This window comes from Cheilinus undulatus, linkage group 20, assembly GCF_018320785.1.
Source record: "Cheilinus undulatus linkage group 20, ASM1832078v1, whole genome shotgun sequence".
NCBI classification, from domain to species: domain Eukaryota; kingdom Metazoa; phylum Chordata; class Actinopteri; order Labriformes; family Labridae; genus Cheilinus; species Cheilinus undulatus.
Window position 1 is genome coordinate 7808865 of NC_054884.1, and position 26256 is coordinate 7835120.

Genomic DNA, 26256 nt, shown 5'->3' on the forward strand with positions numbered 1-26256 from the left:
TCGCTAAATTATGCAAAGCAACTAAACTCACACGTAGCACCATATAGCCTAGATTCTCAAAGAACATCCCTTTTGAAGGGGAAACACCCACTGAAATCACTAGAGACTTATGCCACTTCTATTCCCAACTACCTTATACAACCCAGCATAAAAAATAACTAAATATATACAAAAAAGTTTAAGAAAATCTCTTAACTTAATTGCTAACTTTAAGTGAGAAAGCCACTAAAACATACACTCTGGAAAAATGAAAATGCAGTCACATTAAAAAAGGGATTGTTCGATGTCAGCGAGTCATTTTGTGCATGCCCTCCTGCATATTTCTTAGTGGAAACAGTGTTAAACATGTATTTGACAGAGTAAGAACTTTAAAGTTGTCTCCCAGCTCTCTTTATGGTTTCATAATCAGATACATAAAAATAATCTCTTTGACTTCATTTGATTCATTAATGAAAATAATGCTAGGAAGTTATTCACATTGTCAGTGTGGAATGAATTTGCTGTTTTAAGATGCAAAATGTGTGTTTGTAGTTGTGATGAAAATATTTAAAAGTTTTACAGCCCTACTTCAAACACTGGAAATTCCACCGTGTACATAAACACTAATCCTGACAATTTAAATCAATGTTAGAACAATAAATGCTTTAAAATGTTGCTTATTTCCTGATGTAGACCGACTTTCTTCCAGCATCCATTGCTCTAAATGGTTCCAGTATACCTGGCAAATTTCTCTTTTTAGGGTATTCACATGCATAAAAACTCCCCAGAATGCAAAAATACAGTTTGTTTGTATCATTTGATAACAGCAGGCATTTCTAGATTACTCAGTAAACCTACACACTAAACTTAAAGGATAAAAAAGAAGCCATCAAAATGCAGGAATAAAGTCTAGCACCAAACTTTGTCATGCCTCTTAATATAATCAATAAAAGCATAAAGTCTGAGAGTTAAACTTTTATAAAAGACGGATTAGATGGACGGTAGGAGGATCCACACTGTCACAGTGACTGGTGGGAATTTTTCTTTTAGGAGGGAATGAAGTTAGGAGTGCACTATCAATTAAATCTGGGGATAAACCTGCTGTACGCAAACGCAGGTGAAACAGGAAGTACATCTCCAGCCGAGAACTGACAGAGCTGGCAGCCAATTTCTGGTAATTGTAGTGTCATATATCCACTATCTATGTCAAGACTTGTTTATGCTTCACTGTAAACTCCAGAGTATACGACACACCTGTTTATAAGACAGTCTTTTTGTGGGTTTGTGTGGGGGGCAGGCTAACAGCTGTATTAACCCTCCGGGGTCCCTCCAGAAAAACTAACACTTAGGACCCTAGGGACCCAAAGGGGTCCCTACGGAAAAAGTGCTATAAAAATCATATAAATTTATGTTTTTTCCACTTTCAAATCCTAAATCTTTGAATCAGCCTTAGCCCAGTTGCAGAATGGCATGTTCGGGGTGAAGTTTTAGGGCCTTGTTAAAGTCAATTATAACAACACTGATTTTGTTGCATTATTATTTTGAGCAGTAAAGGTTTATTTCAAAAACTCACACTTATGACCCTAGGGACCCAAACGGGTCCCTTCAGAAAAAGTGCTATGAAAATCATATAAATTAATATTTTCTCCACTTTCAGATCTTAAATCTTTGAATCAGCTTTAATTCTAATCAGAACTATAACATTTTGATTAATTTAAAAAATATATATTTTACATTATTATGCTGTTGCTGTCGTCATAATAGCACCTAATATTTTAAAATATAAATTATACATTGCAGAGGGGAATGTTTGGGGTGAAGTTTTAGAGCCTTGCTTTAGTCAAATTATAACAACACTGATTTTGTTGCATTTTGATTTTGAGCAGTAAAGCTTTACTTCAAAAACTCATACTTAGAACCCTTGGAACCAAACGGGTCCCTACTGAAAAAGTCCTCAAAAATCTTGTGAATTAAGATTGTGTTTCCACTTTCAAAGCTTAAATCTCTTAATCAGCTTCAGTCCTAATCAGAACTATAAAGGTTTTATTTATCTTTTTAATATTCAATTTAGATAATAGATCCAATTGGGCCCCCAGGCCCCCAGAGGGTTAAAAAAAAGTTAAAACTGTCTTCCTGCGTGATGATTCCCCTCATGTCTAACAAAGCCCACAAAGCTGCTGCCTTAGCATTTTATTCTGCTGTACATGTCATGGCAGTATTTGTGTTTCATGCTCTGATTTTTACAGTAAATATACCGAGGACGTTCAGAAAGTTGATCACAAAACTCACCAGCAGTGTCAGAATGGTACTTTCACCTGTTTTTCTCTTTTTACAAATCTCCTTAAAAGTTCTGTTTGTTCATCACAATCCTCTTTTGTTGTCAAGTAAACTGATTGAGGATGAAACTGCAACAACTTTAAGGTTGTGATTTTGAAATATTATGGATTAGGGCCCTGATTTGTTATTCCAGCAGCTCCTTTCCAGATCTATCACTGGCTCTACCCCTTCATGCATCTGTGGTTCAGGATCAGATCAGGGCTTCTTGGTTGAAGACTTAGCCGGAGACTTAGCAGACGGTTTTGACGGACTGCTCTGACATGGGGCGATCTTAATGTGGACAAAGATTGAGGCAGGCGACAGGCTGGAACCGTCCACCTTACGAAGTCGGACATGACGATAACCTGCAGGGATTTAGATGAGAAATTAACGAGAGAAAATCTTTAGTAGAATTTTTGTCATGGCTACCATCTACCACCCATACCTGTACGCAGACATGTAAAAGGCAGGGTGAACTGTCCCAGAAAGTCATTGCTTGAGGTATAGTCATGGTCCTCCACTAGGAAGCGAACCAGAGCCAGATCAGGGACATGGATGGTGAAGTTAAAAGTGCAGTCCCACCGTGGGTTAAAGCCTGAAACAAAAAAAGGCTACTTACTAACAGACTTAAACTGAGGGTTAGTACATTCAGCCACTAGGGGGCTTTTTATCAAAACATGTCGAGGGTAGTAGGGAACAATGGGAGTCATTCCCTGCAGCTTCAGCTCTGTTGGAAAACCTCTCAAAGTGGGGAACCAGAATGTTTATAGTCTGCATAATCCAGCTGAAAGACATATAAACTGCGGGACCATTTCATGATCCAATCGTCGCCCAAGTGTTTTGATTCACAGATAATTCTGGTTGGTAGTGGAGGTGTGTACCGTTGTTGTCAACGTGGTGAGTTTTCTTCTTGTCGTTGTCGATGGGAGCACCGTGTACCTCCACCCACACATGAGGGTCAACAATGGAGCTGGGCTTGTCCCATGCTGGTTTTGGGAGCTGCTGAGCTGAAATCACCTGAAAAAAGAACAACAGGGCTTCATTTGAATTTCCTGTTGGAGGATGATGACTGCTGGGTTTTGAAAGTATCTACTCTGAATCTTTTAGTGTGCAGTTTAAAATTCAGTCCTTTAGGAGAATTTCGCTGGATCCCACAGCTTCCCTTATTTTGGACTTGAGCATCATCTTACCTTAACAGTGAGTAGGACGGGTTTGTGACCAGGACCTCCACCCACATTCTCTGGGTTGAAGGTGGAGTCCCGCCCACACATGAAGGGAGGCTTCAGGACGTATCCACACCGACCGTTCTGCAGGAACCGGCCGTGGTTTAAGTCCATCTGCTCACCAGGCGTCTGGAAATTCAGCGCAACTGGAGAAAACACAGCAGTCACCATTACCATCTACTGCAGTGTTATTTTGACAGTGCTGCTGGTGGAGGGTAAAGGTACATAATTACCATGAAAAAAGTTCAAATAAAAGCCCATCCAAAGTTAAGGTCTAGTCCCTTAACAATCTCAGTTAAAAATATAAATATAGAATATAAATAAAAACAGAAAGCAATGATTTTCAAATCTCATAAACCCGTATTTTATTCACAATAGACCATGAACAAATTATCAGATGTTGAAACTGAGATATTTTACCATTCCATGGAAAATATTAGCTCAATATAAATTTGATGGCTACCAAAGCTGATGTATTAAATTTCTTTGTAGTGAAAATTTCATACATCAAAGTTCTTCCAAACTTTTCCATACAAGATTTGTTTGAAAAAAACTGAAGATTCATTTCATACTAAACCCTGCCCTAAAAAAAGGCCAGGTCACTTCTTTGACTGAAGTAAGGAAATATGCTTAAATCTAATTTAAGTTTAAAGTAAAGAGAGAAAGGAAAAAGCTACTAATAATTTCTGTCTGGGAAATTACCCTCCTGTGCAGAAAAAGCTCTCACCGATCTGACAGCCTCCGTTCCACATCTCCTGAGGGTTGTAGTTTGAGGACTGAAGGCGCTGACCTGAGGGATAGATCCTGCTCAGCTGGTGGCTGTTGTGACGAACAAAATGCATCCCTAAAGGGACAAGACAAGGAAAGTTTAATGTAGGATACCACACCTAGGATAAATCAGTTCTCTCCTGATGCCTGTATACTGGGAGGAGGACAGTAGTCCAGTAAGTGACCAGGTGGAGTTGGACATGGTACATTGGAAATGTTAACTCAACCATCCTAGAGTACAGGGTTCCTAAGATTTCCTGTCTCTTTGTCTTATCCTTGTGTCTGGAAGAGAGTAATTTTTGGCATCTTAAAAAAACAAAAGCATCCATAGTAACAGGACGGTTTCCATTGTCCCCACAGAGTAAAAATAAATCTGAGTGGTAGCTATGGTTGTCTTTTCTTGTCTTCTCCTTGGCAGATTTTCAAACCATCTTCATTGGACAAGCTACATCTTCAAGTGTGAAAAAGCAAGTGGGAAAGCAATTTTGCTCAGCATGGCATGAAACAGCTGTGCCTTATGTGAAAACACTCCGAATGCACTTTTTTTAAGTCAAGAGTCAACTTTCAAATTACTGAGTATTTTTCATTGTAACTTTGGACTCACATCTTCATTCTTGTTATTTTTGTATGTTTCTTATAATGAATTAGAATTACTGGGAATAGAAATGTTAATGGTGCCATTCCTTTATTGATCAGTGCAGCAAAAGCCTGAACCCATCACTGAACATCCTACCTGATTCCTTAACGAGCCTGAGTGCCTCACTCTCAGAGAAGGAGGACATGTCCGTCTCTGGGTTTTTGGCTGCTTGATCGAAGCCTTTGAAGGGAACGCTGCGGGTGTACACCACCAGCTCTGACAGCTCTGGACTCAGCTTAGACACACCTGGCTGGAGTGAAATACCACATTAAAAGACAGTCACATGATCATTTTACGCTGGGATAAAGGCAAGCTAGTAGAGTCGTACAAACCGTCTTTTCTCCTTTCTTTGTCCTGGGTTTTCCTTCAGACCGGCTCGCCTCCTCGTCTGAGGAGCTTGCCTCTGAAGAGCTGTAAGCCCCCTCCTCCTGAATATGCTCCTTTTTCCCCTTCACCAAGATTTTACCCTTTAGATCCTGCACACAAAAGTGACACACACATTAATATGCCAACTTAGATATGATAATTAAATACAATCACCAAAAATAGATTACACTGTGTACTGTTGCATGACAAAGATAGAAAATATACAGCATGTTAGAATAAAACCTTAAAAATCATTAGTATGAAAACAGTGTAAATACAGGCAAACACTCGCAGAAAACTCTGCTGTAAAGGTTCATGTAGGTTTCGTGGTTACTGGGGCAAACATCATGAGTGGATGCACAAACCCACACACATGATGAGATACACAAGAGATGTGGAAAAGTAGGACACAGAGGAACAGATGGTTAAGGGTTTTCATCCAGCTCAGACAGGCTAAACGCTGCTTCACACATATTCTGACAAAGAAATAGACATTTAAAATGCCAAAGATACATGACAAGGAATGAAATCCTTAGTAGTAATTTCTATTTGCCAATAGGTGGCGTTGTGAGCATTTGAAAAATTACTAATGTGGATATTCAGGCTGTAACAGTCGACATAAGAAGATCTCTCATGCGGTATGTACAGTGCTTAACAAATTTATTAGACCACCCTAACCCTAGCCAAAGTAAGGTTTATGCTACAGCTGCCCTAAATTAACAGCACGAGTAATTACCAAAATAATTTTTTATGTTTCTTCAATGGTTAATACACCAATATGCAGAAGCTCTTTAACCCAAATGATATGTTTAATGCTAAAATATAATTATTATTGTTATCCATGAATTTTCAAATTTCCTGATTTACAAAAAAAAAGGAAAAAATGGTAAAGCACATTAATATTTCTTGATTAATATGTCAAATTATAGTTATTTACTTGCATTCCTGAACAGAAAAATGAGTTTTAGTGGTTGAATGTTATGCTTGATTAATTTCTGACTTATCAGAGAAGCCCAGTGAGCCAGCTCAAATTTGGGTGAATTCAGTTTGAAATTCCTCATTCCTGTTGAAAATGGTAAAACGTGGAGAGCTCACTGAAAATGAAAGAGTCCGCATTAAAGCACTTCATGATGCTGGACTGTCTCTGAGACAAATATGACAGGTGGTCTAATAAATTTGTTAAGCACTGTATATGAGGGTAAACTTTGACCTCACACCATGGCCACACCTTTTCCCAACAGCAAAATGTTTTAATAACTTTAAAACTTTAAAGTGTCAGAAGTAAGCTAGCTAAATTTCTAGTTAATGGGATGAAACTCCTAGGAGCAGTTTGCAAAAGTATGAAGCCTTTGATCACTAAAACAAGGTATTGTTTTGAAAATTAAATTAAAATGGCTTACTTCCTGTTGGGTTTTGGGTATGGGTTCATGAGGATTTTTTATAGATCTTGCAATGGTTATGATGTATACTAAATATCTTCAGTGTAGTTGTAAGTAACCTCTACAGGATTGGGTTTCATAAAAACTGTGCCCCACCAAAATAGTAAAATATCATTTTTTTTTCACCAGGTCTGATGCACGAGGACAAAGAAAGAAAAAAAGAAAGAAAGATTCCTTGCATTCCAATAGAATCCTTGCAAAACTTCCTGTGCTTAGGCCATAATGAAGGTCCAGTACACATGGGGATAACCTCCTGTACGTCCCAGTTAAAGATGCCATCAGTCTCAACAGTTACATCCATTCTTAATGGGACTGAACTTTCATTCTGTCATGCACCAATGTCTTCTCACCTCTGGGGAAGGCAGCTTGTGAGGGTCCAGACCACTGAGGGGCTTAGTAAGCAGTTTGTTTCCCAGAATAGATCGCAGGTGTCGAGCCATGACCGTCTGCTGCTCCACGGAGCAGTGGTTCTCCAGAGACAGGATCACCGGGTATGGAGAGGTCTGGGAAGGAGGAACCATGAGAGAGGAGGATTTTTACCCCACTTGGATCAGGATATTTCAGAGTCTGACAGGTAGCTTTGTCAGCTTATCTTACAATCCTTTCATTACAAAACATATGCAGCAGAAACCAGTGGCAGGCGTGATTAGATGCTGGAGCCACACGTCTACCTCATTTTGTCTTGTTGCTCTGATTGGCCGGTAACAAATGTGACAGACAGAACACTCCTTCAATCACCTTGAGGGATTCTCTTTAAAAGTCCTGCCCTTGACAAACACTGTGTATTGGAGGTTTCCCTGATAAATGTTAAATATATCCATGCAATGGATATATGAAACTGTCTATCTGGTCAGGTTATCTCTGACCACCACTGTATGCAGCCTGAGCTACTGGATATCAAACCATTCTCAGTATGCACTGAGGTGTGTCCACACAAACCATTTTGCATTACCACTTGGTATCCAAAAGCCAAAAATAGATATAAATCCCTGCGTTGTATAAATGGGCCTATTGTCTCCTGGCATGAGGTGCATAAATAAACTCAGAAAACATTCAGGGGCAGCCTGTCTGGTAATCACCTTTAGTCCTCCGTCATGTAGATATCACTTCAAATAATTTGACTATTGTACTCACTTTAAAAGCGTACTCATTGATAGTCTCGATAACCTCAACAAAGGGCACTTTGGAGGTGAGTGTATGTCCGTGGTAGATGACTGGTTCTCCCTTATCTCCGTCCCAGCAGTCCAGCTCCACACAGCGGCAGCCCTGATTCAGAGCCCTAGGAGGAAACCATCGTAAGACAAAACAGAGTAAATCAATAAACTGAGCAAAAATCTAGAATTTAGCTAGTTCTCTCTCTCTCTCCTTCTCTTATGGAAGCCCATTTCCGCCACTTGAAAAAAAAAAAATGTGAAAGATTAAAAAAAAAAAAAAAAGTTATCTCATAACTTTGACAATTTATCTCAGAATTTCAGCTTTTTACCTCATAACATTGACTTTTTTTCTCATAGTTTTTACTTTTAATATCATAGTTTGACTTTTTATCTCACAATTTTTGCTTTTAATTTCATGACTATGACTTTTTATTTCATAATTCTGACTTTTAATATCATAATTATGATTTTTTTATTCATTATTCTAATTTTTATCTCATAATTAGGACTTCTTTCTTATTATTTTGACTTTTAATATCATAATTTTGACTTTTTTCTCATAATTAGGACTTTTTATCTCATAATTATGACTTATTGTCTCATAATTTTGACTTTCTATCTAATAATTATGACTTTTATCTCATTTTTTTGGCTTTTTATCTCATAATTATAACTTAAGATTCTTTTTTCTTCTTAGAATTGCCTAACTTTCACAATTTCCTTTTTTAAGTGGCAGAAATGGGCTTCTATATAGTTTCTAGAGGAAACTTTTGGTTTAAAACATGACTCCAGAGCGGAAGATTCTGAAATTTTGGTACTTTTAACAGAGATAGTGCTGCAAGCTACTCAAAAAACACTCTGGCATTGCTTACAAATTTAAACAGGGGGGCCACTTTCAACCACTTTTCTCCTTCATTACGCAAAATTCATCCATGAAACAAAAACAGTGGTGTACAATTTAGTAAAAAACCCGGTGAAGTCAAATTTTTATTGAACAGACTCCTTTAAAAAATTAAGTAAGCAGAATTCAAGGCAATCAAGATCTTTTGAGCTACTTGTATGGAGCAGCAGATGCCAGAGTATACTTCTGCTCACAGTGTGGTAACCCGGCTCCTCACAACTTCTGCTGTAGTGTCTGAGCTAGTGATTTTTCAGGGTTTTTTTTAAGCTATCTAAAATCTTTTGCCCCTTTCTTCTGCAGTGCTTCCTCCTCCCTGCCAGTGCTTCTGCCAACTGTCAGCCAGCACACACACCTATTAAAATAAACTCCTTTTCATCTAAAACCCTGTTTCACACGTTCCTCCTGGGTCCTAGCCAGTTACTTGGCACAAGCTCTATGCCTCTGGAATTTCTACACTGTGATTTAAAACATGCAGTATTGAAAAGAATAAAATAATTTAAAATTTTGACAACCTTACTACCCCAAAATTTGATACCTTTTTTTTTAACAGAATGGCCTTTAAACACATCACAAAATAAAAATAAAAAAACTTTTAAAGTATGTTTTCCATCTTTAAATTGAACTTGAACCACAAACACATGTTAGTTTAAATAAAACATCTTTGATGTCTTTGCTGTTGATTACCTGGTCTGACCATCAGAACCAGCTACATACAAAAAGCAGAACTTTTTCATCCAGGTAGATGGCAGAGATGCATATGTCCAGGTGTATGTGCGAAGAACTTTGGTTCTCACCTGATGTATGGCTCTGTGCTGCTGTCCCCGGTCAGCTGGTCCTTGGTGAGGTAGGTGTTGTGTGAAGAGGAGATGAAGTAGTGTGAAAGTGGACGTTTCATGTCCTGGTAAACTCGGGCCTGATCCAGGTTCAACAAGCGGTTCTCCTTAGACAGCATGTACATGGTGAAACCATTGGGAGTCATGAACTGGTTCTTCTGGGCTGTAATGGGCAAAAGACAAAAGCACGAGTTGATACAGAAGGGAATTAAAAACATGTGCAGCTTTTTGATGCTTAAAAGGGAGATTTTTATACCTTTATTCAGAAAGGAGGATAGTTGATAGAGTTGGAAACGCGGGGAGAGACATACGAGGAATGAGCCACAGGCTAGTCTTGAACCTATGCTGTCTGCATACTCGGGGCGCAATCTTACCGCTACGCTATGTGCACCATCATTTGCAGTTTTTATTGTATGGATAAATATTTAAAAAAAATGTCTGTTTTTCATGGTCATTTAGAGACTTTCTTTTTTATTTAAAGAGACACATACATGTTTTCAATATTAGAACATTTCTAATCTCTGACAGTGTAAAGGTCTGACCAAAGACTAAGAGAAACCAATCATTATATGCCAAATTTCATTCAAAATGCACGACTTGTAGATCAGAATTAATGCTTGGAGTCACTGATGACCTGTGGTTAATACTCTGGTACCTGCAGCTAAAAGAAGCATTGTACATGCAGGGTACTGTAATTATACAGGCTGGCTGAATGACTAATCAAGTATTAGTCATTGCATAAAATATGTAAACCTCATCTTTTACATCTCAGACGGCATAATATTATCATTTCTCCAACCTCTATTAGAGACGACAAAGTGACGAAATTACCCCTGATAACCTAGACCAAGGGTTCTCAACCTTTTCAGCACGAAACCCCCAAAATAAAGGTGCCAGAGACCGGGGACCCCGCCTGTACCTGAGGGTGGTTAAACACAGCCATGAACATTCAGGTATAGTCATGTGCAGACAAGGCCGCCCATAATGGGGGATAAAAGGGAGAGCTTTCTGGGTCCCAGCCAAACTGGGGGACCACAGAGGTCAGCAAAATCATGGTCAGTTGTAAAGTTAAGTTGTGATATCCATGTTGTATATTTAACCTGAAAAATAACCACTCTTATCAAGTAAAAAAAAAAATTTTTGCATTCTTTTGTGCCTTAGTAAACAGCCTCCTTAAAATGTAAACCCCCTTTCTTAAAAACTGAATAAAATGGGTTTAAAATAGTTAAAATGGTTGGAAAAGGTGGCCAGATTGGATTTTGAAAGTAGCAGAAATAGGCAATAGTTGCAAAAAAATAGGTAAAAGTGGCAGAAAATATGCAAAAAAATTCAACAATGGGTTAAAGTGGCAAAAACAGGTAGTAAAAGCAGATTTAAAAAGTGTCCAAAATTGGTTTCAAGTGGCAAAAATGGATGGAAAATTTGGTGAAATGGCATAAAAAAATTGGTTTAAACGGGCAAAAATTGATTAACTGAGCAAGTAAAGTAGGCAGAAATAGATGAAAATTGGTTAAACTGGTAAAAATGGGCATAACAAATGGTAAAATATGGTTAAAATGGGCAAATATTGGCATGAAAAGTGGTATAAAAAAAGGTTAATGGAGGCAATAATGGGCCAATAGAGGAAGAAATGGGCAAAGGGTGGCAAGAGTTTGTGACGAAGTGGCAAAGCAGGCAGAAAAAAGTGGTGGAAAGGATTTAAAATGGCCAAAAATGGGTTTTAAGTTGTAAAAATTGCTAAATTGGTGGGAAAAGTGATGAAAATGGGTTAAAACTTGGCAAAATTGCTGTAAAGTTGCAAATGTGTAATTTAACAAATATTCTTAGTTTTTTCAAAGCATCTGGTGACCCCCTCTCAGTGTCTCGCGACCCCCAGCGGGGTCCCGACCCCAACGTTAAGAACCACTGACCTAGACGACAAGCTTATTTAGCTAACTTTATTCGCTTCGTATCAGTATAGTAGACGTAATAGTAGACAATCAATTTTGTTAAGGACTTTGGACACCACCTTCAAATAGGATTTCTCTATTTAGTTTGTGGGGTTGCTGAATTTCTTATTTTACCAACTTATCGTCCTATTCATGACTCAAGTTGTCAAGTTTGGTAAGTCTCAAATTTTGTATTATTGATAATAAATCAATATTGAAAGAATCACACCCCAAGGCATTTAGACAGTGAACAGCAAGTTTAAAACACTGTTGTTAAAGACATATAGTTAACTTTGGCGGTTGCCAGAAGATAGGTACTTGTCTGACTGCACTGTGCCAAGTGTAAAGTTTGGTGGAGGGGGGATTATGGTGTGGGCTTGTTTTTCAGGAGCTGGGCTTGGCCCCTTAGTTCCAGTGAAAGGAACTCTGAATGCTTCAGCATACCAAGAGATTTTGGACAATTCCATGCTCCCAACTTTGTGGGAACAGTTTGGGGATGGCCCCTTCCTGTTCCAACATGACTGTGCACCAGTGCACAAAGCAAGGTCCATAAAGACATGGATGAGAGAGTTTGGTGTGGATGAACTTGACTGGCCTGCACAGAGTCCTGACCTCAACCCGATAGAACACCTTTGGGATGAACTAGAGCGGAGACTGAGAGCCAGGTCTTCTCGTCCAACATCAGTGTGTGACCTCTCAAATGTGCTTCTGGAAGAATGGTCAAAAATTCCCATAAACACACTCCTAAACCTTGTGGAAAGCCTTCCCAGTAGAGTTGAAGCTGTTTTAGCTGGACCAATGTCATATTAAACCCTATGGATTAAGAATGGGATGTCACTTAAGTCAAGGCAGGTGAGTGAATACTTTTGGCAATATAGTGTATATCCTCCCTTAAAAAACTTGAATGAAGGTATTCTTTAAAATGTGCTGTGACTTCATACTGTACCCCATTCATTAAGCTCATAGGTGAGTATGACGCTCTGGGCGTGGGTGAGTGAGGCATCCTCCCCCTGGTCCTTGAAGAAGTCCCTCAGGTCCACGGTGGAGAGCACGCAGCCGTTAGCAGAGTAACGGATAAACACAGCATCCAACTCCGGTCTCCGTAACAGCTCCCTGCAGAAAACTTCGATCTCGCCGTGATCCAGACGACCGTCAGCTGATTTGTCACATTTCTAAGAGAGAAACAGAAAGAGAATCCTTCAAGTCCTTCATTTGTCAAAGATAAAAAAGGAAATAAATCACTAAGTTTAGAAGGGGGCCTGCTTTACCTGAAAGAGGTTTCGAGCGTACTGGTCATTCAGATCGATATTGATCATCTGCAGCAGTGTTTGGACTTCATCATAGCTCATCTTGTCATCGTGGTTTTGGTCGGCTCGACTCAGGTATGCATGAATCCAGGTGACACCGAGATAGTCAAGGAATCAAAGAAGATTGGAAGACACATGCACAAAAAAATCAAACTAAAAATGCAATCACAAATCACCCTTTTTCTTATATAATTGCTCTTCCTTTCTTTCCCTCAGCCTCTCCCTCTGACTCTACTGCTATGTTTACTCTAAATGTAAATTAAGGACCAGCTTTTTAAATTTAAAAGATTTAGTCATTTGGAGGCCCCAGGCAAAAGCAGTTGGTTTGATTTAAGGACATTTGAGCTTTTTAGGGTGATCAGACTATGTATGATGCTATGTATTCAGTCATGGAAGCTTATTTACATTAGTTTTAGCAGCAAACATCAGATTTGATGCACAGCTATGATAAATATATGCTATATAGACCAAAGTATGTGGCAGCCTGACCATTACACAAGCAAGGACTGTAATGACATTGTATTCAAATACATGTATTCTTGCAGCTCTAACAGCCTCCGATCTTCTTGGAAGGCTTTCCACATGGTTTTGGAGTGTTTCTGCTGAATTTATAGCCATTCATTCTATAGAGCATTTGTGAAGTCAGGCACTGATGTTGGACGAGAAGGCCTGGCTTACAATCAACGTTCCAGTTCATCCCAAAGGTCCTCAGTGGGGTTAAGGTCAGGGCTCTGTGTGGGCCAGTCAAGTTCTTCCACACCAAACCATGTCTTTACAATCCTTACTTTGCGCACTGGGGCACAGTCATGTTGGGATAGCAAAGGGCCTTTCCCAAACTTTTGCCACACAGTTGGAAGCATAGCATTGTCCAAAATTTTTTAATATGCTGAAGCATTAAGGTTGCTTCTCTGGGGATAAGGGCCCTACCCAGAACCCTAAAAACAGCCATATAACATTACTTCTCATCCACCAAACTTTAGAGCAAGCACAATGTTGTTTACATTGGATTGAAGTACATGCAACATTTGGTATTGGACTTGGTGATGTGAGGCTTGCATGCAGCTGCTCGGCCATGGAAACCCATTCATGAAGCTCCCACTGCACAGTTTATGTGCTCATATTAAGGCCAGAGGAAGTTCAGAACTCTTGAACTATGGAATCAGAAGAGCTTTGTTGACTTTTACACACCATATGCCTTAGCAGTCATCATCCGGCTCTGTGATTTTAAGTGGTCTTCTACCTATTGGCTGAGTTGCTGTTGTTCCTAAACTCTTCCACTTTCTAATAATATCACTCACAGTTGACAATGGAATATCAAGCAGGGATGAAATTTTATGAGCTGTCTTAATGCAAAGGTAGCATCCATCCAAAAACCACCAGGGGTGTAGCTGGGGATTTAGGGCCCCCAGAAAGAAAATTACACAGTGCCCCCATTAGCCAGCTAGTGAAGCAACAACTGTTGTATCATTTTTTACAAATACCTGTGCATTTTGATGTATTTTTTCCCATAATTTCCCAATTTATGAGCAATATTTTTAACATGGTTAAATCAGATTTACTTGCATTATTTTGCAGCGCTGGACTACACTATTTGGACATTTTTAAAGGAGGGGCCCACTAGTATTGCATTTTATTCTTTTTGATACAAGTCTGTTGACTGATTCATTTAGTGACCTTTGATTCAATAATGACACTAATTACTAAGAAAAATTACATGAAAACACACTTTACATGCAGGCATCTCAAGGTCCCCTCCCTACTGTGGGCCTGAGTAATCAGTACCCTTTTCCCCCTGTGCTACACCCATGAGTACCACACTTGAGGTCACTCTTTTTTATCACAAATGTTTGCAAATAGAGACTACATGGCTAGGTGCCTGATTTTATACACCCCTGACAACAGATCTGATTGAATCATCTGAATTCAATAAAAACCGGGTGTGGCCAAATACTTTTGTCCATATAGTGTATCTTGAATCCCCTTGGAGCGGGATGGCCCAGGCACTTGTCCTGAACAGGACACAAACAGTTTTTCTACTGTCATATAAATGGAAAGAGGATATTGGTCTAGTTTCTCCTTCTGGGTCATGTTCTCCACCCTCTCCTGCAGGGTCCGGATGCCCCTGGCCCAGTGCTGAGCCTCCTCCGTGCTCTGACAGAGGAGATCCAGGCTTTTACGGGCCCCTTTGAAGACAACCGTCAAACATCGGCCCTCTGGCACCGAGCCGACCATCGGGCGCAGCGTCTCAGACTGACATCCCTCACGGACGCACTCCACCTCCATGACTGAGACTGAGAGGAAACAGAGAGTGTAAGTTAGAGCAAAAGGGTATTTTTCTAAATTATTGCCTCTGCTCAGTGTGTATTTTGAGAGTTATTAAAAGTCCAGTGTATAAATGAATATTTGTACTGCATGTTCCTGTGAGATCTACCACTTCTGTTCATCTATGTAGAGGAATTAAGCTGCCAGGGTGTTCAATATTGAACCCCAGTTGTGTACTGCAAATATTTATAAGACCAGCACTATTCCTGCAACTACCACTATAGCTACAATATACTGTATTCTCTGTGTTAACTTTAAGGCAGAGTCAGCAGAGCATATTTGTCTCAGGGTACGCTGCTTGGTCAAAGACAGAAACCATACAGAGAGCGTACTTGGTTTTTCTTTCTGAAAATATACAGACTGAAGCAGGGAGTGTTTTCAGAGTGGACTGTGAGGACACACTGGCTCAGAGACTAATTATTCTGATGACAGTGCTGCTCTGTTGGTTATAATCCTGCTAAAGAGTTTAAAAAGGTAGGGATGAGGTGGGCTGTCTATTTGAAAAGAAAACACACATTTATACAAATCGACCAACCTTTCCCTCCTAAACAGAACTGTTTGTTTTATTGTTGACTTGTTCATTTATACAGCCCACTTTATTTGCTTCTGACTGCATAAACATTTTAATCATCCATCTGAACTGTGTGAAGGATTAAACGCCATTGCAGGATTTTGCAGGCCTTTTTTTCCGCTTTAGGATTAACTAGACGGTGAAATCAGAAAGAGGGCTACATTAACTGTAGTGTACCAAAATACAGGACTACTTTTGGTCAGCCTTCCCTCTGGGTCAGAAAAGCTTAACTGTGAAACCAAGAACTGTCTGCAATTAAAATCAGAGTTCACAGATTTAAGGCTCAAGTAGAAGTGTTGATCTTAATAACATTTCTCAAAGAATGTCAAATTTTGATTCATCTGACCACAGAACAGTTTTCCATTTGGCCTCAGTCCATTTTAATTGAGCTTTGGCCCAGAGAAGACTATATGGCTTCTTCTTTACATGACACAGCTTTAACTTGCATTTGTAGATGGCACAGCCAACTGTGTTGACAGACAATTTCTCATAGTGTTCCTGAGCTCATGCAGTGATTTCCAGTGCAGAGTCATGCCTGTTTTAATGCAATGTCGCCTGAGGACCTGAAGATCATGAGCATCCAATATTGACCTTCTGAGATTTCTCCAGATTCTTTGAATCTGTTAATGATATTATGCAATGGAGATGATGGGACATTCAAAGTCTGCAATTTTACCCTGAGGTACTTTTTAAAAAAATTGCTCCACAATTTTGAGGTGCAGCACAGTGAACCTCTGCCCATCTGTACTTCTGAGAGACTCAAATATGCTCTTTTTGTTTTTAAAGATTATTTTGTAGGAGAATTTTTCCCTTTAATTGATAGAACAACTGAAGAGAGACAGGAAATATAGTGAGTGAGAGAATGGGGGAAGACAGACTTCAGTGCATTGAGGACTATTGCCAGGAGCATCATGCTTGGTCAAAATGGACATGATTTTTTAAAACATTAATTTTTTTCCCCAAATCCTGATATTATTCAATCCTTTATTCCGTGTGCTATGTAGTAATGCTAAATAATATTTCAATTCAATCATATTTCCCCCTCTAATCCCATAATTATACCTTAAACAAGAGCCCCCCCAAAATTTCTGTTGCTTAAACTAGAACTTGTTAAGCCACTTTATGATGCAGTCGGACTATCTGTGGAGATACAAAAATATCAGAAAGACATGGAATTAACATTTCTTTAAAGAATAATACCCCTCATGCTGTTGAGTACCTATGATTCAAATGCAATAGCATAATTTTTCCCTTTTCTCCAAGAAGGACCCCCTCAACCCCCAGAGTTTTTGCTTGCACGGTGCCCCTGACTTTAGCATCGCCATAAGGGCACCTGCTCAACCCACTGAGCAACACCAATGCCCTCAAATGCTCTTTTTTACCCACTCATGTTACTTACATGTTGCTGATTGACTTAAATCATTTACAAAATGCTCCTCCAGCTGTTTTTCATTGGCAACACTTTTCTGCCTTTTGTTTCCCTGTCCCTACTTTTTTGAGATGTGTTGCTGCCATCAAATTCAAAATGAGCTAATATTTTTCATGAAAGGGGAAATGTCTCACTTTCAACATCTTATATGTTATGTTCTACTGTGACTAAAATATTGGTTTGTGGGATTTGCAAATCATTGCATCCTGTTTTAAGGGTTTTAGGGTTGTATTTATGTGTATTTATATTGTCAATCACAGCAGCTCTGGGTTTATGCTGCATGTCTGTGCTTTGGTTACAGTTAAGTATAACCTGACACAGCCTATGTACAACTTAATTCAAATTCTCTAGATATAAATGGAGCTTAACCACACTACTCCTTTGAGATGCTTCCAGTTCACCATTGTTTACATCGGAATAAAGAGCCAGAGATTGTGGGCTTGATCTGATTTTAAAAAATCATCAATCAGCAGCTTAACTGACATGTAGTTCTGGATCTGACTTCAACCATTCAGCTAATTGCTTTGAGGGAAGCATCAACTTGAGTCCCGTGCACTCTGGAACCAAGAGTTTATTACAAACACACCATTAACAAAATCAGATTCCTACCATCCCCACTACCACAAAAACCACCTTAGCTCATTTCTTGACCACCACTGTACTCTCACTGTCCACAGTAGTAAACCAGTATAACCACCAGGCGGTAGTTCTGGTTGTTAAGTACCATGGGATGGCATTTATTATGAATTGGCCCTAGGAGGCTCAGAGATCAATTGATTCTAATGGTGTGTTTCTTGTGCAGCCAGCTCTGAGCAGAGATGAGAAGCAGGTTTTAGAGGTGGAGTGGAGAACCTGACATTTAAATGCCAGGTCAGGTTTTCAGAAGGAGGCCTGGATCACACAGGAGTTTAAAATAAAGTAAAAAAAAACAAACCAGAATGAAAATTTGTCGTCTTTATGTTTAGATTGGATGATTTTGTAACACACACTCCTCTACACCAAGCGCGGACTGTGCCACATCATAAGCAGATGTAGTTCCATGGCAATTAGAGGCCTTGTACTGTACTGGGAGGCTAACATGGTGGTTGAAGTCTTATGGTAACTACATAGAACCAAACCACAGACTCAGTGCCGACTCCCGCCGCCACATAATGTCCTATAATCTCTCTGTTTGAACTACAGCAGGGCCGGCTGCCCTGTTAGGCTGAAAATAGAAGAACTCTGTAATCAGAGAGTCTTGTGTCTGATAGTGGAGGACAGGGGGAGCGGCTGTGTGAGCCAGTATCTCTGTACAGGATAGTAAGTAGCAGTTAAGTTAGCAGAAATAGATCCGTGTTTCTCCTCACACGCCCACTCAAAGCTCTGCACTGTTTACATGTTAAAGGAAATGTCTGCTTGTTTTTAATTATCTGTATGGGAGGGTTTTCAACTCGGGGTGGGCCCCTCACAGGGGCCACCAAAGGGTTTACAAAACTTATTTTAAGATTTCCTGGGTAAATGTTCATGGAGAGGCCCTTGTGGACGCACTTGGCTATTAGAGCGTAAGACATGACCTTAAAGGTCCTACTTGATGGCTACAGATTTTTGGGTCAGCGTGTCGGTGAAGGTTGTCAAAGCTTTCAAAAAACATACAATCTCATCATTTTCGTGGAGACAAACAGTAGCTTCGTAAAAACATTCAAATTTGGTGTTTTATTTTCCCCAAAGGCGGCTGCGGGTGAATGAAGGAGAGCACCATCTATTGATTCAGCCAGCTGGTTACACCTGGCAAGGTAACCGTATCTATAGCAACAGTGACCAAACACTGTATGTGCGATACAATACAATACAATACAATGCCATACAATATGCTACAATCTATTCTACAATACGACAGAATAAGGCACGATATGATACGACATGTTTACAAGAAAGAGTTACTCTCAAGCTGTTAAGCACAAGAAATACACCATTGAAACTCATTCAAACCGTATTTTTATCACTTCCATAAAAACAAAAAATGCATTTTATTTTATTTGACTTTCAACCTGGGCTTTTGCCTTGGAGCTGATCATTTCTACTCCTCTCAACCAGATGGCTTCATCGTGACCATATTTGGCATATGGAGGACAAAAATATGCTAAACATGCAAGAAATATTAATGCATAAAACCAGTGTTGCTGCTGATCAGTGACATATCCCAGGCTGTAATAATTCAACACAAAAGAATTTACTTTGAATGTAGTATATTGAAAATAATTCATGTTACTGTTCTTTTTATCACAAAAACATGGCGGTATCGTGACAAAAATAGCATTCAAAGGGTTAAAATCTTTAAAAACTAAATATTTTATATCAATAATTAGGTCAGTTGTCTGTAAAAAAAAAACTCAATGAAGGAAGAATAAAATATTAACATAGAATACTTTGTATAGCTACTGTATGAAAAGTGCGTTTTATTAACAGCTTGAGTGTAACTAATATTAAAACATCACAAAGAGTTTTTGAGCTTGCTTAGGCCTATACACAGTTCATTCAGCAGAACTGAGCAAACGCTTCCAAATGAAAAAAAAGGCCTCTGCACCTTTTGAGCTTCTGCTGTAATAGAAGAAAAACACCTCTCCTTGACTTACTTAAGGCAGTTAAATACTTGGATAATGAGAAAACTTTTTAATCCCATTATGACACCTTATAGGTCTACATGGTCTGGCCCCTGAAAGTGGTGATATAATTGGTTTGCACGCTGAATAAGCTGGTAGTGTTTGATACAAAGGCACTCACAGGACTGCTGCTCCTTGGCTCGGCTGGAGGTTTTTTGGGACTGACACCAGATGGTGACACCATCTTCCATCAGCTTCAGGGTCCGTCTCTTCTGCCATCGAGGTGAACGCACCTTCACACCGAACAGAATAAACAGTCATTAAAACCCACAACTTCTGACAACTCTGTACAACAGGCTCATAAGTGGCGTTACCTTTATCATGTTAGAGCCCTGCAGCATCCGTTTGACATCCTCATCTTCCTGCACACCTAGAGAGTAGACAGACAGAACCATTGTTGAAGAAGGAACAAATAAAACGTCTGTTCAGGACAGTAACGACTGAAGTAAGGCAAGGAGGGAGAAGGGAAAGGGGAGGATGAAGAGAGGGGAAAAGCAGAGCATAGTCATAATTAGTAGAGGGTGTATATATACATGTGTAGACCACAGCTCCTCTCTGAGACCAGCAGCTGGGTGGGGCTACATGAAAACAGACAGAGACGTGATGGAGCAGAGTGAAAGGCTAAATTTCATTTAGTTGAGTGCTTGGCCTGTTTTGAAAGCCTGTGTCACGATTTAAAAAATAATCAATTTGAATTTATCTGAGTATTCATGTCAGCCTGATGAGATTTTATAATGCACACTGGTCCCATGTGAAGTAGTGGCATTTCTGTAACTGGAAGGGTCCTATGAACAATTATCCCTCACTCTTGTTAAAATCTTTTCAATATGTCATATCTTAATGATAGAAAAGAAGAAAAGACAAAAGAAAAGAATTACATTTATTCAACAACAGAGATACATAGGAGAACACTGAATCCATTAGAAATTTGAGGCAAACTACGGCACAATGCCTAAACTATACGAATTTACTGTATCTTGAAATTAAATGTATCCAAAATAGTAAAATCCTGGTCTTACAGTTTGAAGATTTGTTGAAAGATTTATTTTATACATCTATCATGGCAATATAATTTGACTTTTTTGACTAACTGGTGCTAGTCTCAGAATGAGTGAAACGAGGATCACCTGAGCACGGTGAATGTGTCTCAGTTGGAGGCAGTTTTGACACCTGTGTCTGGAAGGTCCAGTCACAGGTTAATTAGTATACCTGGCTACCATTACACCAAAAAGACAAAAGAACACTCCAAACAACTCAGAGGAAAGGCTTTTGAAAAGCATGAGTCAGGGGATGGATATAGAAAGATTTCCAAGGCATTGAACATCCGCTGGAGTTCAGTTAAATCCATCATCAAGAAATGGACAATATGGCACATGTGTAAATCTGCCTAGATCAGGGCGTCTTTACAGACTGAGTGATAGTCTAAGAAGGAGCCTCATGAGAGAGGCCACCAAGACACAAAAGGAGTCACAAGCTTCAGCAGCTGAGATGGGAGAGACTCTGCAGACAACAGCAGTTCCCTAGGTTCATCATCAGTCAGAGCTTTATGGGAGAGTGGCAAAGAGAAAGCCACTGTTAAAGAAAACTCAGATTAAATCTCTGCTAGAGCTCACCAGAAGGCACGTGGCAGACTCTATGGTCAAGTGGAAGAAAGTTCTTTGGTCTGGTGAGACCAAAATGGAGCATTTTGGCCATCAGACAAGGCGCCAAACACTGCACATCACCACAAACACACCATCCCCACTGTCAAGCACAGTGATGGCAGCATCATGCTGTGGGGATGCTTCTCTGCAGCTGGCCCTGGAAGGACAATCTTATTCATTTGCAAGAGAACTGAGGCTTGGGAGAAGATTTATTTACCAGCAAGGCAACGACCTGAGGCATACAGTGAAAGCTACACAGAAATGGTTTAAAGTGGTGAATGTTCTAGTGTGCCTGAGTCAAAGCTCAGACCTCAATCCAATAAAGGATTTGTGGCTGGACTTGAAAAGGGCTGTTTAGGCCTGATCCTCATGCAATCTGACAGAGCATGAGCAGATTTTCAAAGGAGAATGGAGAAAAATTGCAGCCTGATTGGGACCCATCCACACAGACTCAGTGCTGTGATTGCAGCCAAAGGTGCATCTACTAAATACTGACTTGAAGGGGGTGAATATTTATGTAGTCCTTGGGTTTCTTGAAAGGCGCTATATAAATTCAAGATATTATTATTATTATTATTAGTCACTTAGTTTACCTTACATATTTTTATTTCACTGACATTGTGTTGCAGAAATCTGTTTCACTTTGACAATAAAGAGTGTTTTGGTAATTTTGGGGGTTTAAAAGAAGCCTGATTATACTGATCATGATTGATTTATAAAATCAATAAAAGGGTAAAACATCCAAGGGGAATGATTACTTTTTATTGGCACTGTATCTTGTATCCTGTTGCTTAAAGGAGACATATTTTACCCTTTAAAGACAAGTTTATATCAGTCTCAGATGTCCCCAAAACATGCCTGTGAAGTTTGTTACTGAAAAAATACTCTAGTATAGGATTTTTGCATGTCTAAAAGACCCTCTGTTCCAGCCTTTCTCAGAACGAACCGCTTCTGTGTCTGTGGCTTTAAATATTAATGAGCTGTCTGACTCCACCCCTGACCACACCTCTCTCAGGAAATTGATGTTATCTTACAATGATACAGACACTTTTATCCAAATCCAAGGATCTGACTGGGATTCAAACCATCAAACCCCCCAACCCATAGTCTGCAGGGTAACCCACTGAGCTATCCAGCATCTCAGCTGGCAGTTGAGAGGAAGATCAGGAAATGAGGGTGGAATTTTCTTCCAAGTGGGGAGGGCCAACCAAACCTGGGGGCGGGCTTACTTCTCACATGAGGTCATGGGGGTAGAATCTGAGAACGGCTTGTTTCAGCACACATTTTCTGAAAGGAGGAGAAAGAGAGGGTGGAAGGCAATGGATTTTTCTGTTACTTGAAGGGATTGTGGACAGGCCAGGGGCACATATTTGTGTTAGAAAAGCCTGAAAAGGTGATTTTTGCATAATATGTCCCTTTAAATCAATGAACCTTGTCTTTACAGGAGCCAGAACACATATTAAGCTCTTTTCAAGGTTTTAACTGAGCTGCAGATGATTGTTTTATGTGTCCTGAGCAGTTCCACTTACATACTATCAGCCTTATCAAAATACAACCCGGTGGCTGTAGTGTCTACAGAGTGTGTGGTATGTGAGTTATCTGAAATATCCACTGAAGAGGGTCTTTAAATGGACACCAAGGGGGCTGTGACTGTGCTTTCAATAAAGTTAATATATGTTTATACACATTTTCATTCAGGAATAATACATTTTTAATTTCACTTCTGGGCAAAAGGACAATTTCCACCTCTAAAGTGACTCTGTTACATTGCTGTGAAGTTTCCTCTATACACCACTGAGTCAGCAGCATGCAGGCTCTGAAACTAAAGTTGCTCTGTGATTTGGAGAGGGTTGGGTCACTACACTCACAAAGACGCCTTGGTGCTACAAACACACTCACACACTCCCCTGTGTACAGCAGCAGCCTACTGTAAATGAGGAGAGCAAGGCTGCAGCAGTGGGAGAGAGTTGCTGTTGCAGTGTGGCTCTGATCCCCACATGGCAGCACTCAGGCTCAGAGGGTATTATGGGATCCACGCAAAAACATCACATTTGAAGTCCTAGACGGTATTTAAAATTTGCATCATATTTCTTGAAATCTTCAAGTTTAAAATGATGGTCCTCGGGGATCAGTATAAGGACCGCTGTTATTTACACTTTTTACAAGCAGTATCTGTGATGATGTTACCAATGCAAACGCAAACTTTTTTAAAAACTAGGATTGTCCTTTAGGATTTTCCTACATTTTGCAGCATTCATTTTACCCTCTAACCTTTACAAGACTTTCAGGGGATGCTCCCAGAATCATCCCCACAGTATGATGCTGCCACCACAGTGCTTCACAGTGGGGGTGGTGCGTTTGTGGTGATGTGTAGCGTCTTGTCTGATGGTCAAACAGCATTATTTTGGTCTCATCAGACCAAAGAACTTTCTTCCACTTGACCATGGAGTCACTACAAGACTTTTGGTGAACTCTAGTCCAGATTTAATCTGAGTTTTCTTCAACAACAGTTTTCTCTTTGCCACTCTCCCATAAAGTTTAGACTGGTGAAGAACCCGGCAACAGCTGTTGGTTGCAGAGTCTCTCCCATCTCAGCTGCCGCAGCTTGTAACTACTTCAGAGTAGTCATAGGTGTCTTGGTGGTCTCTCTCTCTAGTCTCCTTCTTGCATGGTAACTGAGTTTGTGAGGTGATCAAAGCAGACTTACATGTGCCATGTTCTCCATTTCTTGATAATGGATTTAACTGAACTCCAGGGGCTGTTTAGTGCCTTGGAAATCTTTCTTTATCTATCCCCTGACATAAACTTTTCAGTAACCTTTTCTCTGAGTGTTCTTTTTGACTTTGTGGTGTAATGGTAGCCAGGAATACAGATAAACTAGTGACTGGACCTTCCAGACACAGGTGATTTTATTCTAAAATCACTTGAGACACATTCCTTGATTACATGTGTTTGTTTAATTGACATTACTTTGTAGAAATCTGTGTCCACTTTAACATTAAAGAGCTTTTTTGGGACAAATTATATTGACCAGGATTGATCTATATCAGGGGTTCTCAACCTTTTCAGCCCAGGACCCCCAAAATAAAAGTGACAGTGACCAGGAACCCCCACTGTACCTGAAGGTGGATGAACACAGCCATGCACATTCAAGAATAGTCATGTGCAGACAAGGGCGCACCTTAAGGGGGGAAATGGGAGAGCTTTCTGGGGCCCAGCCAACCTGGGGGCCAGCAAAATCATGGTCCATTGTAAAGTTAAGCTGTGGTATTCTATATTTAGCCTGAATAATAACCCCTCTTATCAAAGAAAACATTTTTAAATCCTTTGTGTAGTAAGTAGTCCTCTTAAAAAATGTAAATCCTTTTGTCATAAACAGAATTAGCATATGTTAACAATAACTAAAATGGGTTAATAATGGCAAAAAATGATGGGAAAGGTGGTGGATTTAGATTTTAAAAGTAGCAAAAATGGGTTAGAAATGCCAAAAATGAGATAAAAGTGGCGAAATAAAAAAAATGGGTTAAAGTGACAAATGGGCATATTAAGTGGAAAAAGGGGATTCAGAAGTTGCAGAAATGGTGTAAAAGTGGCAAAAATAGGCGGAAATTTGATGAAATGGGATGAAAATTGATATAAACTGGCTAAAAGGGTTAGAAATAGTGAGAAACTGGCAAAAATTGGCATATCAAATTGTGGGGTAAATAGTGAGAATGTGTCAACTGAGCCAACAATAGGCAGAGAGTGGAGTTTAGAAGTGGCAAAAACAGGCAGAAAAAAGTGGAGAAAAGGGTTTAAAATTGACAAAAAATGGGTTTTAAGTTGCAAAGAATGTGTTCAAATTGGCAAAATTGGTAGGAAAAAGTGATATAAGTTGGTAAAAATTAGGCAAAAGTGTTAAGTGGCAACAGTGTAATTGAAATATGTTCTTAGTGTTTTAAGGCATCTGGAGACCCCCTATCAATGTCTCGCGACCTCCAATGGGGTCTCAACCCCAACGTTGAGAACCCCTGATCTATATAATCACTAAAAGGATAAAACATCCAAGGGGAGAATACTTTTTATGTACACTGTACAGTTAAAAATAACAACAAGCACGCTACTTAATCAGGTCTCTGATGGTCTCATTATCTATGTTAAGTCCCACAGAAACCTTTATAATCATTTCATTAATCTTGTGGAAAACTCCACACATGAGCTCTTATATTCTCTGCTGGAGCACTCATGGGGGCGGGAGATAACGGTGCATCTCACATCAGTGTAAATCGGTGTCACTATCTCTGAGGAGTTAAATCTTTAAACACATGATGTCTGTGTCAGCTCAGACTCCAACACTCACCCAGATTCCTCAGAGGATCGATGGCCTTTGACTCGGACGTCCCGGCTCCGTTCTTCAGCACCGGGGCTGCTTTCTTCCCGTGTCCCAACATAACGCTCTTCAACGCCTCCCCCTCCTCTTCCTCCTCCTCCCCTCTCTCTGCGTCTGTATCCTTTGTGGTCTTTGAAGCAGGGGGTGGGCGGTGAGGAGGCTCAGCCGTGCGGAGCTCCTGTAGGAGAGCAACGTGGATCTTTGCTCATCATAGTTTTTTATCCTGGATGAGGAAAACAGGAGCCTGGGCCAGCCTTTCGACTGCTGATGTCACTGTGATTGGATTTATCAACACTGAGCTGCAGGCACACGTTATTAAACACAACTGACGCGCGCTTCCTGTTGACACTTTCAAAATAAAAGTGGCAGTCAGTCAGATCCTTAGCTGTCTTTACAAACTCAACTTAAACTCCTCAAGAATACTTAAAAGAA

General features: G+C 39.9%; 1 protein-coding gene across 1 annotated transcript; it reads right to left on the reverse strand.

The window, feature by feature from the left end:
- Positions 1 to 2511: 2511 nt before the first annotated feature.
- Positions 2512 to 25885, reverse strand: plcd3b (phospholipase C, delta 3b). The gene is made up of 16 exons (XM_041816076.1): positions 25795 to 25885; positions 20127 to 20182; positions 19934 to 20045; positions 14914 to 15142; positions 12813 to 12942; positions 12491 to 12716; positions 9578 to 9779; positions 7863 to 8007; positions 7079 to 7231; positions 5256 to 5399; positions 5020 to 5173; positions 4246 to 4362; positions 3486 to 3664; positions 3177 to 3312; positions 2741 to 2890; positions 2512 to 2660 (listed from the first exon to the last, which is right to left on the reverse strand). Exons 1-16 carry the CDS (start codon positions 25883 to 25885, stop codon positions 2512 to 2514), a joined length of 2373 nt encoding a protein of 790 aa, XP_041672010.1.
- Positions 25886 to 26256: the final 371 nt, after the last annotated feature.